This window comes from Microcaecilia unicolor, chromosome 1 (genome assembly GCF_901765095.1).
Source record: "Microcaecilia unicolor chromosome 1, aMicUni1.1, whole genome shotgun sequence".
Taxonomy (NCBI): domain Eukaryota; kingdom Metazoa; phylum Chordata; class Amphibia; order Gymnophiona; family Siphonopidae; genus Microcaecilia; species Microcaecilia unicolor.
The window spans coordinates 214,661,078-214,676,098 of record NC_044031.1 but is presented as its reverse complement, the minus strand read 5'-3'; the positions used below and the strand labels follow the sequence as shown (position 1 = coordinate 214,676,098).

The 15,021-nt window shown below is 40.4% G+C and overlaps 1 protein-coding gene across 6 annotated transcripts in view; it reads left to right on the top strand.

The window, feature by feature from the left end:
• SEPTIN7 (septin 7) overlaps positions 1 to 15,021 on the top strand; it is a 266,068-nt gene that overhangs the window by 228,834 nt on the left and 22,213 nt on the right. For all 6 annotated transcript variants that reach the window (XM_030204223.1, XM_030204206.1, XM_030204215.1 and 3 more), the window contains one exon: positions 7,762 to 7,897. In XM_030204223.1, coding sequence (XP_030060083.1) covers positions 7,762 to 7,897 — 136 coding nt within the window. The remainder of the gene's footprint in view (positions 1 to 7,761; positions 7,898 to 15,021) is intronic.

The window sequence follows — 15,021 nt, the reverse complement described above, 5'->3', positions numbered from 1 at the left end:
CTTTGAAAGATACCTTTTTCCAAACCATTTTGCTTTTAAGCAACTGTTGGCCTTCCCCCAGTTTCTAGTTTAAAAGCTTCTCTATCTCCTTTTTAAATGCCAATGCCAGCAGCCTTGTCCCACCTAGATAAGGTGGAGCCCACCCTTTCGGAATTGGCTCCCCCTTCCCCAGAACGTTGCCCAGTTCCTAACAAATCTAAATCTCTCGTCCCCTGCACCACCACCACTACTACTATTTATCATTTCTATAGCTCTTCTAGGCATATGCATCGCTGTACACTGGACATGAAGAGACAGTCCCTGCTCAACAGAGCTTACAATCTAATCAGGACAGACAAACACGACAAATATGGGATAAGGAGAATGATAAAACATGGGTACTGATCAAGTGAGTAAGGGTTAGGAGTTAAAAGCAGCATCAAAAAGTTGGGCTTGTATCCTAGATTTGAAGATGGCCAGAGATGGAGCTTGATGTACCAACTTAGGAAGTCTATTCCAGGCATATGGTACAGCAAGATAAAAGGAACGAAGTCTAGAGTTAGCAGTGGAGGAGAAAGGTGCAGAAAAGAGAGATTTACCCAGTGAACAAAGTTCCCAGGGAGGAGTGTAAGGAGGGATAAGGCATGGAGAGGTACTGAGGAGCTGCAGAGTGAATGCACTTGTAAGTCAATAAGAGGAGTTTGAACTGTATGCGGAAATGGATAGGGAGCCAATGAAGTGACTTGAGGAGAGCGCTAATATGAGCGCGACACTGGTGGAATATAAGTCTTGCAGCAGAATTTTGAACTGGTTGAAGGGGAGAGAGATGGTTTAGTGGGAGACCTGTGAGAAGCACATTGCAATAGTCTAAGTGAGAGGTAATAAGAGTGTAGATAAGGGTTCTGGTAGTGTGCTCAGAAAGGAAAGGATGAATTTTGGTGATGTTATAGAGAAGGAAACGACAGGTTTTAGCAGTTTATTGAATATGTTCAGAGAAGGAAAGAGAGGAGTCAAAGATGACCCCAAGGTTACGAGCTGATAGGACAGGGAGGATGAGATTGTTATCCACAGATAGAAAATGGGGGAAGAGGAGAGTTTGGTTTAGGGGGAAAGATAAGAAGCTCAGTCTTGGTCATGTTTAGTTTCAGATGGCGGTGATACATCCAGGCAGCAATGTCTACTCATTGAGACTCCAGAGCTTTGCCTGTCTCTTAGTTCATACGTGTGGAACAGGGAGCATTTCTGAAAATGCTATCCTGGAGGATCTGGATTTCAGCTTATTACCTAGGAGCCTAAATTTGGCTTCCAGAACCTCCCTCCCACATTTTCCTATGGCATTGGTACCCACATATACCAAGACAGCCGGGTCCTCCCCAGCACTATCTAAATCCTATCTTGGTGACGCATGAGGTCTGCCACCTTCGCACTAGGCAGGCTCGTGACCAGGTGATCCTCACATCAACCAGCCACCCAGCTATCTACATGCCTGATAATGGAATCACCAACTGCAACAGCTAGACACATCCTTGGTGCGAGAAGATATTGCATCCCCTGGTGGACTGGTCCTGGCTGTAGGATTACTTCCTGCTGCACCAGGGTGATGCTTACCTTTTAGGAGACGTCCTTCTTCCTAAGGAAGCACAGGGACTGCCATAGTAGAGATGGGACTTCTCTACAACATCCATATAGCGCGTTCTCTCTCTCTCTCTCTCTCTCTCTCTCTCTCTCTCTCTCTCAGAGATAGGAGCTCTTTGCATCAGGCACACACTTATAACCTCTCACCAACTGGGAGCTGCCTGAGAGGTCTTAGAAAGTTGTTCTTTATATTGTTTTTGTTGTTTAGTTTTACTGTTCTGATAATGTCAAATTCTTATTCTACCCCGGTATTCTACAGCACCCACCCTTAGCGCTGCACAGTGAGTAGGCAGAATCATAGCGGTGTTCTTTCTAGTCCAACTCAGTGGGCTACTTAACTGTTGTTCGCTTAAATCTAAATCCCACTTAGTTTGTGATCTTTTAATTCAGCATAGATTTTGTATCTTTGGCTTAGTGGAAACCTGGTTTTGACCAGGAGATGAATGTATTTTATTTCAGAATCTCCATCAAGACTTTGAAGTCTTTTATGCCAATAGGCTATCTGGAAAAGGGGTTTCCTTTATTCAGAAATTCTGTTAGTGTTACAGGGTATACTGCATTGCATACTTACTGTGCTGTTGTCCTCTGTCTCTTACTGTGACTTGGGAGTGTGTTTATCAAATGATAGCAGATTTCACTATTATATTTCCAAATGTACATATTTTAGGGGATTTTAATATTCATGTGGCTAGATTTGTCTTCTCATTCTGCTTCTTTTCTTGCATTTTTGGCCGATTTAGGCTTTACTTACTATGTTCATGTTCCTACACATAGTAGGTCGTACTTTAGATCAGGTTTTAACCAATTGTTGTTCTGTGTTATCGTGTAGTAATTTTATTTCTGATCCTTTACCTTGAACGGATCATTATTTTGGTTTCCTTTATTCTAGCATCAGCGATTACTCTAGATCAACTGAGTCCAGTAGACTGGACTGTTAGGAATTTACATTCAGTAGACTTTGATGCTTTTTCACCACTCTCAGATCTTTTCCCAGATAAATTTGGTCTTTTACCTTCAGATGATCAAGTTGATCTTTAGAATAGTATTCTTTTAGACAAGCTAGATGAGGTTGCTCCTCTCCATCCTGTTAAGAGTTTGGTGTTAAAAGTAAACCATGGTTTCATTCAGGTTTAATTCTTCTTCATCAACATTAAGACATAGAGAGAGACACAGTGGCGCAAAAAGAGATCTTTTGATAATCTTCAAGCCTATAAAAGTGCACAGCGGTATTACACATATCAGTTGAAGCTTGCAAAAAAGATTATTATGCCACGTTAATTTTGGAAGCAAGTGATTCTTCTAAGAAATCGTTTTCTCTGATTCATTAAAACAATCTTTACCTGTAAATAATTTGTCTACTGTCACGTTTACTAAACAGGAACTGGGTTTGTGAGCCCTTGGTCCACTGCCGAAGAGCAGCAGTGGCAGGCAAAACCACCCCACACCAGAAGCAAGGCAGAACAGACGTACTGGCAAATCCAGGCTAGGTCTCTGGCAGTCAGCCAGCAAGCAGAAGACAGGTCCAGGCAAAGGTTCAAAAGGCAGGCGGCAAGCAAAGCAAAGTCCAGGATCAGGCAAGGTTCAAAAGGCAGGAAACCAGCAAACGCAGAATCAGGTCCAGACAGTCTCTCAGGCAGAAGTGCACAAGCACCCACGTACCAGGGCCTTAGATGATGCAAGGGCTGAGAGTAACAAAATGGCTAATAAGCCCAGCAGCACCTGGAACTCAGCTGCTGCAATCACCAGGCAGCTACGGATGCTGTGCAGGCTCAAGCAACCCTGGCAGCCTGGAAGATCCGGACCGGACTGAACAGAAATCTGGAACGGCCATAGCAGCCACCCGTTCTGGCCACCAGAGGGCGAGGAAAGCATAGATGTAAAATCTACTATGCCGTCAGCTAATTCTCTTGCTCATTTTTTTGTCAGTAAAAATAGTTTCTTTAACTTCAGTATTTGGACAAGCTTCAACATCGGATTCTTTTGTATCATTCAATACCCAGTGGACTTCTTTTAGTCTTCATCATTGTACCTATTGTGCAAAACCTTGACTGGAATTAATGTTACAACATGTATTCTGGATACGTTGCCCTCTTCTTGGTTAAAAATTCCATCTTTAAATCTTTTACCAGTAGTTCTTCAACTTATTACAAAAACTTTGACAGAAGGTTATATTTCTAGTCCTCTCAAGTCTGCCATTATTTGTCCAATTTTGAAGAATTCTTATCTTGATTCTGCATTACCAGCAAGTTACCGTCCTATATTTAGTTTGTCATTTTTGGCAAAATGGATTTCAGAGCATAGTTTTTTTTCTCAGCTGCAGGATCATTTAGAAACATCGCTGATTCTTCATCCACGACAGTGAGGGTTTAGGCTGGGTTCTAGCATAGAAACTCTTACCTTCGTTATTAAGCGAGATTCATAGTAAACTTGATGAAGGTTTAATTGCTTTAGCAGTCTCACTTGATATGTCGGCATCATTTCACATGATTGATCATGATTTATTGCTGCACCGCCGAACAGAGATTGGACTAGGTGATAGTGTTGAAATGGTTTGTGTCTTTTTTTTTTTTTTTTTTTAAAGGATCGCACCTTTAGGTGAGTAAGGATGTACAATAAAGATGTTTACCCAATAAAGTGTGATGTTCCACAGGGATCCATATTCCTTGGCTATCTTTAATATCTGAGTCCCTTAGTCCATTTAATTCAATAATTGGGTTTTGATTGCATATTTTTATAATCCAATTTGTATTTGCTGCAGTTCTGGACTCTTAAAATTATCTTCTATATATATAAAAGGCACCACTGAAGCCTCCAGCCGGAAGTGTGAAGCGCCAGAGATATCCGGTTTCCCCATGAGTGAAGGAAAACAGCACAGCAGGAAATCCCACGAAACTGTGAAGGACTCAGAGGGGGGAGGGGAGAGAGATGCCCTCACTCTCTCTGTAACAAAAACACAGAACAGCAGGAAACACTGAAGGACTGGACTTAGAGGGGGGAGGGGGAGGGAGAGAGGGCAGAGGGCAGGGACACACACACTGGCACATGCACACTCTGAAGAAAACCTTGCTAGCCCCCATTTCATTTGCATCAGAAACGGGTTTTTTTTTACTAGTGTTTGGATAATGTTTCTCTCTGACTTTGTGAGCATCTGACTGTTGGCTTACAGGCCAAGTTTTAGTTCCTTCTCTGACACTGGTATTGGTGAACATATAACTCCTGTTGATTGCTTTAAATATCTTGGGGTCCTAATAGACTCCAAATTGACATTTTCCAGTCAAATTTCAGCAGTATTAAAGCGGGGTTTTTATGCCCTTCAAAGGATTAAATCAGTAAAGAGGTGTTTTGTACTTTAAAGCTTTACAATACACTGTTTCATGATTTCATTTGTTCTCAGTTAGATTATTGCAGTGTGGTTTATTCTGGTCTTCCAAACACTGCATTAAAACGTTTTCAGACTCTTCAAAATATAGCAACTCGTTTGTTATGCTAGACATTCATCATGTCACTCCACTTTTGATAAAGTTACATTGGTTACCTATACATCTGAGGATTCAATTTAAAATTTACCCTGGCTCACAAGGCAATTCATACAGGTGTACCTGATTATTTGGCATCATTGACAATTCTGTATACTTCAGCCCATTGTCTACACTCGCTAAATGATCATAGATTAGTCCTGCCTAGTCCTTGTCAGGCATACTATGAAGTTACAAGGAAAGTGCTTTTTATTTTAATGGCCCCATACATCGCTTTGATTTGTTTGTTTAAAAAACAAAACAAAAAAAAGGCATGCTCATCACGTGTAAATAAACATAAGCATATCTTCACATTCCTATACAACAGCACTCTGAGCGCTTTCTGCAGTTTTTATGCGTTAGGCAGCATTTTCAATTCAGGGCCTCCTTTGGTGCTGGTAACAACACACCATACTTTTTCCAGATATCAAAACAGAGAAAATGAAAAGCAGAAAAATAAGTTTCTTGGTCTAGATGATGTGATGGAAGAGGCTGACCTGGATTTAGTGGTGGTCATAGAGATGTGGTTCATGGAGAACTGTGACTGGGATTTAGTTATGCCATGCTGTAATCTGTTAAGGAGGAAAGAGAGAAAGAGTGGCATATTTTAAAGATAATGGTAAAGTAACAGGGTAAGGAAGAGACACAGTGGGTTAATCTGGAAAGAGGAAATTGAAATTCCCTATACATTGATGTGATATGCAAGCTGCCTTCACAGGCACAAGTGAACAGAGAATTTAGACATTCAAAATATAGCTATGAAAGGGGAATTACTAATATGTGATTTTAATATACCAGATGTTGATTGGAGTATCCCTTTATATGAGGTTGTCTTGAAGAGGGATATCCTGGATTCTGTACAGGGAGAACTGTTCCTGCAGTTGGTAATAGAACGTGGGATGGGGCCATATTGGACAGTGCTTACAAATGGGGAGAATGTTTTTGATGTTATAGTGGGTGATTGTGGGACATCCAGTGATCACCAGGTGGTATGGTTCAGTATTAAAACAGGGGTGGAGAGGGTTCTTTCAAAAGTGAAGGTTCTAGACTTTAAAAAAAAAAAAAAAACTCTATCACACCAGTGCAAATATAATTTCCTTTCCCTCTTTCTAGATTAACCTACAGTGTCTTTTCCTTAACCATAAGTCTTGCAATTCTGTCACTTTAATTTTGTCTTCAACATAGTGATGTGGTAGCCATGTTTGTCCACTTAAGGTAATAGAAATAAAACAAAGCATAGAAAAGAAAGTAAGATATCTTTTTTATTGGACTAACCATTTTTTGATTAGCTTTCGAAGGCAATACCTTCTGCAGATCAGAACTCTGTTTCACTCCCAGGGGACCCTCTTAGACTGCACCATCTCTTTCAGAGGCGTCTCCATTCAAAACATTTCCGTTCCTTCCAAGCCCACTCCTTCACTTTACATATCTTCTTCATAGTAAACTTTGTGCGACAGATCTTACTTGCTTACTCTGGCACTCTCTTCTGGGCTACTGATTGGGAGTCGCCACACTCCTCAAGTAAGAAAGTACTTGCACAGTCTCTTAAGAGCTCATCAATAGCTCTGCATTCTCTGACTTTATCCTGGTCTTCTTCTTCGAGGTGAAACTTCAACCCAAAGCTCATGGTTTTCCCATTCTCTGAGAACTTCACTGTAATGTCCTTCAGATGCTTCACAGTGGCTTGAAGAAGTTATTGCTTTCAAAATATAATAACATAGTAGATGACGGCAGATAAAGACCTGTACGGTCCATCCAGTCTGCCTAACAAGATAAATTCATTGTATGTACACCTTGATTTGTCCTTGCCATTTTCAGGGCACAGACTGTGGAAGTCTGCCCAGCACTAGCTTTGCTTCCCAATTACCGGTGTTGCCACCCAATATCCGCTAAGCTTCGGTGGATCCATTCCTTCTGAACAGGATTCCTTTGTGTTTATTTCACACATTTTTTAATTCTGTTGCCGTTTTCATCTCCACCATCTCCTGCAGGAGAGCATTCCAAAAGCTCATCAAAAATTGTATTGTTAGTCCAATAACAAAGGTATCTTATTTTCCTTTTTATGTTTTGTTTTATTTCTGTTTATTATCTTTAACACACAATGCCTCCATGCCTCCCTTACTGAACATATTTCTCAGTGTAGCTAGATCCCAATAATGGTTCTACATGAACCACATCTATGATCACTGCTAAATCCCAGCTGTTATCTTCCATCGTAGCCTCCAGATCCAGAATCTTATCTCACTTATGGGCATTAGTATACACTGCTTTCCAGATGTTTCCCTTTTCCCATTTCTATAGAAGTTTTTAGTGTGTCACCAAAGTTAATTTCCTTGGCTAGGCTGTCAAAATCTGCAGAATATATCTAGTACGTCTCCTACTTTGGCATTAACATACTGAAGTTTTCAGCCTGCACAGCCTCTCATACCAGTGACGTCACTCTAAACGTTCAGTGTATCAACCTCTATCTACTGGTCAGGAAGAGACAACCCATTGGTTTGGACTGATCTAGTAAAACTCAAGGAAAATAGATTAAAGGTGTGAAAAAGTCTTCTTTTTTAGCATGGTGGTTGTCTGATCACATTTTAGGACATTTGATGGCAGTATAATTTCTGCTTTGTGTTTACTACAGGAGCCCCTTGGCACAAATGGAAGAAGAAAGAAGAGAACATGTGTCTAAAATGAAAAAAATGGAGATGGAAATGGAGCAGGTCTTTGAGATGAAGGTCAAAGAAAAAGTTCAGAAACTGAAGGACTCTGAAGCTGAGGTAACACAGAGCAGGCACCAAATCATAAAAGTATTTCAACTAGTTATACAGAAGCCATATTATGACAAATATTTTAACAATATGCAAGGTACATATGTATTGTGACAGCACAATAAATATCTAGATATGCTACCACAGGAAGAAAGACAGACTAGTTTTTAGTTTTACTAAATGGTTTTCCTTATGTTCTGTAAAAGGGGGAAAATGCTTGGTACATGAGGCCATACAATTGCCTTTGTTATATGGTGCCCAACTCTGCAGCAGTTGAGAATGGAGTGGAAGGGAAGGGATGATCAGAGGTTATAAGATTTACCCCTTTATGGTCCAAAATACTCAAAATGAGAGCTGTTTTTGAGTCTGTCACTGAAATACTTTTTTTTTCCTGATATTTATTTTATTTTTTATACCAGGACCTTGGTGCATCTTATAGTCCAATAAATAAAATAGATATTGCTGTTCTCTCCTTTTATAATGTGTATTTTTCTTCCATTTGCTCCTTTTTCCGATAAAAAAAAATCCAAGGGAAAATTCATAAGTTTACCCTTAAACAAGTGGGAAAGCACTTGTTATGGCATAGCTCATAGAATTCCTTCAGCCCCTTTGTGGGTGGGGGGGAGGAGGGGTGCCTATGTGGGTGGGAGTATCATAGTTTTGAACTCCTCTGTATAACGTTTTCTTGGGTTTGAAAGAGAAGTTAGTGTACCCATTTAAATTTCACTGTCAACACTCTGTAACTGCTGCAGTTACTTCTTCCATAGAATTGCATGAATATTATTTTAGGACAAGGGTACTTAACCAGTGGTGCCCCCAACAGGGTGTGGAGAAGGGTCTTGAAATCAGAGGTAATGTATTGAAATTTTCTAAACAGAATGAAGGCACTAATTAGAGTTTTGAAAGGAATTTGCTCAGAAACGAAACATACTGGAATGTATGTGGCAATATGCATGTTGCACTGTTGAAAACTGAACCACAGTTTCAAGCATTGGTCAAGAGTAAGCATCAGCAATGCTCTCATTAATGAAGTAAATAAATTTAAGTTTATTTACTTCATTTGCACCGTGTGCAAATCATGTGACCTAATGACTAAAATTACTGAATCGTTATTACTAAGATAATTCATTCATAAGTCTTGCATGTATCATTTGTAAACAAGTCATTTTATGCAACATTATGTACAATTTATGTAGCATTGTAGCTTTGTGTGACTTTGGTAGTATAACTGTGTACCACTGTAGTTACATGTTAGCAACATTGTTAGTTGCTGATAGTGACATATTTAACTGTCAATAGTCACTAGTGTACACATGGTTTAGGAAGAAGGGACGAGGGAATAAAAAAGGTTAAAAACCTCTGTTTTAGGGACTTCATATCTCTAGAATATTTGGTATGATCTGGTCCATTTTCATCTCAATGTTTCCCCAGTTCTTCCTCCAGGCCAGATTTGGGCCTGTTTCATTCAGTATTCAGAAAGTTACTTTGCCCCTAGTCAGACTGACAAATTTCCAGCAGTCTGCGGCTATATGTAATCTCTTTTCAATATTCCATTGACTTGGAAAGAATAGAAATGTATTCAGTTTCATGATTTTCTTGATTGGTTTGTGTGTATGTTGGTGGTGGGAGAATGAGACATGCAACAGCTGGATTATACTCTGGCAGATAATCCAGTAGTAGAAGTATATTTATAATGCTGTGATTCAATAAAAGTGAAATACAAGAAACACTTGCCTTTATGCCCCCCTCCATAAAGTTTTCCTTGTGATGTAATCATTTTAAAATTCTAAACACATTTTGGGGGGAGGAGGAGGGAGAGGTTCGGTTTGATCTTAGATTTTTGGATGCTTTATTTTTTTTTGTTCTCATCACTGTTTTGCTGTGTATGGGTTTTTTTTCCCTCTTCTTCTTGGGGGGCATCTCATGATGTGGAGGGCGAGGCCAATTTTTTGACAAGCACATTTGGTCTTGTGTGGGGCAGTCCGGGGCTGGGAGGCCACTCTTACTACAATTAAGCTATGACTGTTTTATTTTTCTCTCGTTATATGAGGAACTTGGATAAATGAGCCCTCTCAAACTACCTTCTTGGAATGTGTGTGGGGGGGGGGGGAGAGACCCCCCCCCCCATTAAGAGGCAAAAGATATTATGATTTCTTAATAGCCATAAAATTGATATCACAGTGTTATGAAACCCATCTCTCCTCTGCAGAACATCAAAAGTTTCAGAGGTGGTGGGTGGGCTCCTTGGTGAAGTCACCCGCTTCTTGTAGAAAAACTGGAGTTCTAATTTTGTTTAGGAAATCCATGGGTATACAAATCTACTTTGTAATTCGTGGACTGGAGAGCACCTTTGTATTGGCCAGGGTAACTCTTAAACATCCTTTGATTTTATGTAATGTCTTTGCACCCAGTTCATATGATAAGGCTTTTTTTTTTTTTTTTTGCTAGTCTTGTCAATGCCTTCTTACTTCAGGTCCACCATGATATTATTTTTGGGGGTGACTTTAATGCAGTCTATGACCCCACTCTGGATCGCTCTCACCCTACAGGGGATTTATGGGTTTACCTATCCAAGGGTTGCTTCTGCTGTGCAATACTATAGATCTAGTTGATTCTTGGCCATTTGTTTCACACGGGAGAGAGGGATTATACACACCTTTCTAGAGCTCATTCTACTCATTCAAAAATTCACTACATCTTGGTTTCCAAATTTTTTCAAACATTTGGTTACATCAGTGATTTTGTCCATGTTGCACTTCTGACCATATGTTGGTTTGGGTGTCCCTGGACCTTGCTCCTTTAGAGAGCAGGGAGTTTAGATGGCAATTTCCAGTTGAGTTTTACTGGGAGCATTCGTTCCATTCTTTTTTGTGAAAAAATGGAATAAATACACACTGAACAATGCTGCCCAGGTGACATGACTAAGGCAGTGCTCAGGGGAGAGATTATAGCATATGCTGCTTGCTGGAAGAAAATGAGGATCAAGAAAATTTTGCGTTTAGAGACGCAGGTAATCAAAGGTAGGGTTGCTGTGGGCACTCGGAAGTCCACTGCCTTTCCAAGCGGCTCTTTAATACTTGATTGCATCAAAGGGCTGGTAAGTCATGAGCCTGTTATAAATACCAACTTTATTTACATGGTAACAAAAGTGACAAATTATTATCTCATTTGATTGACTAGGCAAGGCCCTTTTTAGGATTCTGCAGCTGGCTGATGGTATGGGCAAGGAAGACTTCTGATTATGAAAATTATGCAATTTTTAAATGCTTTTATGAAAGTCTATATGCTTTGTCGGCTGCAGATACCCGGGATGGCTCTATTTGAATAATGTTCAGTACTTATATATTGCTCCTTCCTGGGCAGAGTTATTGAATGCTCCTTTTACAGATGGTGAGCTTTCTGGCCCTCCAGGGCAGTGTTTGAGCCTGGGCTAGATGGTTTCAAGGCTCAATTTTATAAGATTTTACAGTAACATATTGGGCCCTTGCTTCTGAATTTGTTCAGTCACATGGTCACTAATAAGATCCTGCTGGAGTCCCTTCAAACAGAACAAATGATTGTACTCTTGAAACCAGATAGGGATCCATGCTCTCCCAACTTGTATAGGCCCATATGTTTATTAAATTTTGAGGCCAAGCTATTTGCCTTGGCGAACCAGTTAGCTAGGATTCTTCCCTACTTAGTGGAGGGCTCTGAGGTCTAGTTTGTTAGAGGCTGGACGGCTACTAAAAATCTTCGCAAGATCTTGGCCTTCTTAGAAATGGTGCAAAAACACAAATTGCCTGCTCTTCTCATCAGTTTTGATGCTGAGAAGGCCTTTGATCATGTTTGTTGGACTTTTCTCGTTAAAGTTTGTCAGGCATATGGGATTACTGGGTTGTTTTGGGGGTTTTTTTTTTGTTTTTTTTTATTCAGTGCAGGCTGCATATTCAGCTCCCAAAGCTGTCATGTGGGTGAATGAGATTTTTCGCAATCGTTTTTGGACCGACAGGGCACACATCAGTGGTGCCCCTATCACCTTTACTTTTCATTTTGGTGTTGAATCCCTCTCATTTGAGATATCTTAGCTAATCCGGAGATTATAGGGGTGCCCTTTAAGACCTCAGTATTTAAAATTTCTGCTTTTGCGATAACATATTGGTACACCTCTCTAATCCACAATAATCGCTTGGAGCTCTGATGGGAAGTCTTTGAAGAATATGGTGATTTTTTAGGCTTTTGTGTAAATTTATAGAAATTCCTGGTACTGGCATCCTCAGACCAAGTACAGCAGAGTTGGGAGGGATTGTTCCCTTTGTGTTGGGAAGCCCACTCTCTGTAATATCTAGGCATCCACCTATCCTTGCAGTCCTCAGAGTTATATCATCTTATCTCACATCTGTTATACTCAACTGCAGCAACTTTATCGGGCTGACAAAAATTACCTCTAAGGCTTCATGGCAGGATACATAAGATGGTGGAGTTCCCAAAATGGTTATATACTCTCCAAATGCTACCACTTAAGATATTGCAGAGAGACATTCGTGTTCATCAACATCTATCCCAATATTGCTGGAGTGGCAAAAAACCAAATCTTTCTATATCTATGCTACTGGTTAATGGGCAGTCTAAGTATAACCAGGCCTGTCTGGCTAGACATCTGGGGGATTGGTTTTTGCACTGAGGATTAAACCCTCTTTAGTGTAGAGGCAGAGCTGTTGTATCCAACTTCCTTTTATAAGTGTCCAGCAAGGAGCTTCCATCTGAAACATGGGGCAACATTTTACATACGGGAATTATGGCAGACCCTTACTTATTGGGGTGTCACCCCATACACCTCCAGTTTTGCTGCCTAATCAAGGGAATGCTGGGTTTATTCCTGGGATTGCCATTGGGACCTTTTGTAGGTGGGAGACTGGGGATTTCATGTCTGGAACAGGTGCTGCAGCCAGGTGGATCTTTGATACCACTACAGGCTTTAGGGGAAGGCCTTTTTGTACAGCTGGCAGATATTTACTTGGTCAAAAACACAAACAGGAAGAAGCTTCTACACAAATTCAACAAGAACCAAGGGGCAGTGATGACCAACCAGGGGTATAGATCTTAAAAGTTCTTTAACGAAAGCGCCAGAATGTGAACCCAACACGGGCTGTGTTTCGGCAGATGCCTGCCTCGGGTCACAATCAAAGCTACACAAAAATAAAATGATAATATAAGTAAAATATAAACACATTTAAAATCGCATACATAACTGTATACTAGTTAACATTCATCGGTAATATTTGGATACATACATATGCTATTAAAAATGAAAATGGACTGTTAATATAAAAAGTAAAATGCAACTATTAAAAGGGCGTGTGCGCATATGTTTTGTTGTGTGTGTGTGTGTATATATAGATATAGATACACACACACAACAAAATGTGTTATAAAGCACTATCTTCCTAAGAATTCAGCAGAGTGTGCATACACACTAGAAGGAACAGGTCACCAAAAAGGTATTATATACTACTAACTACTAACTAGCATTTCTAAAGCTAGTTAGTAGTATATAATACCTTTTTGGTATTATATAACAGGTGCTTAAATGATAGAGGACAAAAATTTAAAAAAAAAAAAAAAGACATGAAAACATAAGTCAAAAGCCCGCCCCTAGTAGCTAGAGTTGTTGGTATGAATTTCTAATGCTGCAGTATAGCTGAATTTACGAGCACTGCAGACTGTGAAAAAGGAAGAGAGAGATGTACACATGTGTGGAGAACATAGCAATAGGATTTGTTTGCTCACCATCAATTGTGTCACAATGTTTCCACTTTGTGACCCCCGCCAGCAATACCAGGGGCCCAGACTAAATTTACGGGGGCCCAGGCCCCCATGGCCCCCCATAGCTACGCCCCTGCTTCCTGGGAATATCTTAAGTAACACTACTCCAGTTACAAGAACGTAAAGTACAAACCCACACTATATAAGGACTTTTGGGATCTTTCCAGGTACTTGTGACCTGGATTGGCCACTGTTGAAAACAGGATATTGGGCTTGATGAAACTTTGGTCTGTCTCAGTATGGCAACACATATGTACTTTGACTGTTGGTCATGGTGATAGGTTGAGTTCCCTCCTAAACTTGGAAGATAGGGACTGCTTGTCAGTCTCAACATTACATAAAGCCTTCCTACAGTATTCCTCTCAAAAAAAAAAAAAAAAAACACTTTATACCTGATGGCTAAATAGGTGGTGGATTTTCATAATTACCTGATTCACTGGATCTTGGTAAATTGATTTGTCGAATCCCACAGTTAACGATAGTGGTGAACTTACAAAATGTCAGTTTAGGGTGTTCTAGCATGCATATCTCGCCCAGACCCAGTTTCACATGGGCGGCATTGACACAACCCTTTGAAATTGTCTTAGTGGCCTAATTCTTTTTTCATGCATTTTGGGAATGCATTGCAATACATCAGTTTTTGAAGCAGGTAATTCATTACTTGGAAGGCCTGCTGGGCTTGGCTATTCTGTTATCAGCTGCTGGCTTTTTGTTGGGTATATGTGAAGCTTTCCCCATGCAGAGTGGGGGTCACCATGTGTTTATGTGCAAGGCAGCATTATTCGGTAAGAAATCAATCCTAAAAGAGTGGACAGCATCAGACTCCCCATCATTCTGGGGATGGCTTAGTATGATCCACCGGAATATGTTGCTGGGGAAGCAGAGGGTGGGTCTGCTAAGTGAAAGAAGCGTTTTTTTTGTCAGTCTGGGATCCTTACATATCTTCTCTTTATCTAGGGCTCGCAGTTTCATCTTAAATATGCTTAACTGCTGGGCCAGATGGTTTTGGTCCCCTTGCCATGAGAGGTTCCTGATGTTCGTTTTGTTTTCTTCTTTCTCTCTACTTTGGTGGGAAAGGATGGTTGTGGAACGGTAAATGAGGACTTGAATGTTTGTGGTGAAGTGCTCTACTGTTTGGGAGAGAGGCTATAAGAGCCAAAGTCTGTCTTCCCTTAGTTTCATTGATTTTGGGTAACATTTCGCCTAATATTTGACTATTTTGTTCACAACATTTGCTCTTCCATTTTTTTCAGTTCTCATACACCATAGCTTTCACAATACTATACAGGTTGGGTGGGGAGGGAGGGGGTTCGGTTTAGGAAGAAATC